Source organism: Callospermophilus lateralis, chromosome 4 (assembly GCF_048772815.1).
Source record: "Callospermophilus lateralis isolate mCalLat2 chromosome 4, mCalLat2.hap1, whole genome shotgun sequence".
Lineage (NCBI taxonomy): Eukaryota > Metazoa > Chordata > Mammalia > Rodentia > Sciuridae > Callospermophilus > Callospermophilus lateralis.
In genome coordinates this window covers 26846290-26849168 of record NC_135308.1, presented here as the reverse complement: position 1 = coordinate 26849168, position 2879 = coordinate 26846290, and the positions used below count along the sequence as shown (strand labels likewise).

Below are 2879 nucleotides of genomic sequence, written 5' to 3'. Positions count from 1 at the left end.
TTTGTGTCTCTTATTTTTAATTCCAACACTTCATTTTTCTTTCTGATATCGAGTCTGAACATTTTGTAAATTCTTTTCAATTTAATCTCAAGATTTGTTTTTCTTCTTATTGTTGAGTCTGAATACTTTGTTGTTTCATAAGACTGGATATTTTTTTTCCTTTTTTCTTCTATATTTTTGTTTGTAATAAAACCAAAAAGAAAAACACAAGAAAAGGTCACAAGATAATGATGTACCATTTTGATGGGTGAATACGTTTTCCTTCCTATCTCTTAGGGGGTGGGCCACTATCAACACTGCCTCCACTACCCTCTTCCTTGCAGTCGGGTGGGGCCCAGTTATCATTGCAATGGCAATGATGTTTACTATTGCAGACACCCCTCATGTTACAGGTCTTAACCGAACAATCACTTTTTAAGTGAGACATAGGGACACACTTTCTATGCAAGCAGATACGTTCTGGACCACATTCTGTGCCATCTTTCACTTCACCAATATCAGGTATGAACATCCCCAAATGAAAGTCAGTTCCCCAGCAGGTGATGCCATTGAACTGAGTCCTATGCACACTAGAATGGTCTCCCAAAGAGGGAATTAGAGTCACGTTCTCACACTGAAGTCTCCCACAAAGGATGTCTGGAATGTTACATTTTATGTATGTAGATTGATGTGTGCCACAGTGACCAAAGCGGTCACCTCTAGTATTCATTTTCTCATAACAATTCAAATTTGCATTCATTGCTGTGTGGCCAAAAATATCCTTGCACTGTTTATTGCGGTCATTGCATCTTTTATCATGACAGTAGGCCCTGTCGTTACAGAGATTTCCATCTTGCATATGTACATCCTCTGGACATTTATGGGATGTCCCATTGCACCACTCTGGAAGATCACATTCATTGATCTGTTTTCTACACACTTCACCTGCAGGCAAGAACATGCAGTCTTTGCAACAAAGTCCAAAAGCACAAGTAGACCCCTTACTCAGAGTACAGTTTGAGAGACAGCAGGCATCTTTTGCACAATATTGTAAAGGTCCACAGTCACACTCCTCCTCTTCTTCAACAATTCCATTCCCACAGCGCTTCGACATATCTTTTGTCTGAACATAGTTACGTGCACAGTTTTGGTTTTGTACAGTCATTTTCCAAAACTCAGAATAACTGCAGTTGCTGAACTTTGTTGCAAAATCTTTATCCTGACCCATTATACATGACTTTTGCCTACATTCACATATATCAGCATCATGAAACATACCTAAAAGATGACCTAGCTCATGGGCTGCATTGATTGCAAACTCATTCAAGGATTTGTTTAGGTGAGTAGCAATTATACAGTTGTATCTCTTTGTACATATACCATGCATGTAGGCTTTACCAGGTTGTCCACCTAATCTTGAATTTATGTAAAGATGCACAGCATCATGTGATAGATGAGGAGAAAGGCTTTTTGCCTTCCATTGACTAAATGCTGACAGAGATTTCTGTATGTCATCTACTACAATATAGTTTACTTCAGTCCAGACCTCAATACCAAGTAATAATACATTAACATCTAAATCATCATAAATGGAATCCACTACATTTGTAGTAATAAATATTTGCTCCTGTATCTTGGATATATTACTTTGAAAATGAAGGTATAGGGTATGATCCACTACCACTGCTAATCTAACATACCACACATCAGTCCACCATCTCACATAAGAATTGTGCTTCAGAGTGAAATTATGAATCTCTTGAAAGTCTAGTTTGCATGATATTTCATCTTGCATAAAGCTGGACCTTCTTGTTAGGAATTCTGTCTCCTCATTGTCCATTTTATAAACCAGATGTTCAAATGTCGTAGAAAACTCCTTGGGCATGATTTCATAAGCAATGTTGTTTATCTGTAACATTCCTTGAAAGCCTCCAGAACAAGCACTAAGGGAAACCAGGGATTCTGGGTCCCCCTCCACATAACCATGATAATAGCAGTCATTCTGGATAAAAGGTTGATCCTCAAATAGAGAACCTTGGGCTGTGTAGGTGAACACTGGTAGGTGTTTGGACAGCAAGTGTTTCTTGGCCTTGATATGGATAATGTGTCTCTGGCTCCCAAAATGCAGGCTATAAGAGAGCCAACCTGCATGCTTCAATCCTTTAGTAGTGCCAGCTACCTTCAAAGGAATCACTACCTCTGGGGGGCTGTGATATTGGGGGTGCTCAGCCTGGGTGAATCCAGGATAGAGCTGAAATACCCCAAGCCAATGTAGCCAGAAAAATATCTTCATATTTGATGAGTCTTAATTTCTAGTGATTAAGAAATCACTATTACAGAGTTATTGGTCCTAATGAGATAAAGACAAGATTGAATTTGCAGTTGGTGTGCTCCTTCATCTGAAATGGTCATCGCACTGTGTGGGTCATCAAGGAATTTTCAGGGTTGAACCATCACAACTGCAGCCCTGTAAACAAAACAAAACAAAACAACAGTATATGGAGGTTGGTGAATTAGAGGGAAAAAGAAGTGCAATAAAAGTGATGTGGATATATATTAATTCATTATACTATTCTCTGGATACATGAATAAATATGAATAATCCCACAATAATTAGTTAAAATCTAAGGATCTCAACTAAAAGATGACCATACATCTTAGAATGCTTGAAGGATTCCAGTTTACAAGTGTTCAATTAACATAAGCATGAATAGGTCTTTTTGAAAGCCACTCTTACATCATCTTTAAATATTTTCTATAGTATTATTTAAAGCAAATAAGAATATTATAAAAGAATATCATATACTCAGTGGTTTAAAGAACGCAAATTTATTTCTTACTATTCTCAAGGCTGACAAGCACAAGATCAAAGACATTGGCAGATAGTGTCTAGTGAATAC

General features: G+C 37.7%; 1 protein-coding gene across 1 annotated transcript; it reads right to left on the bottom strand.

Moving 5' to 3' along the window:
• Positions 1–217: 217 nt before the first annotated feature.
• On the bottom strand, positions 218–2272 carry LOC143398184 (disintegrin and metalloproteinase domain-containing protein 29-like). Its single transcript, XM_076855258.1, is given in 1 exon segment — positions 218–2272. A coding segment is annotated over 1 exon segment (2055 nt).
• Between the last annotated feature and the right edge of the window lie 607 nt (positions 2273–2879).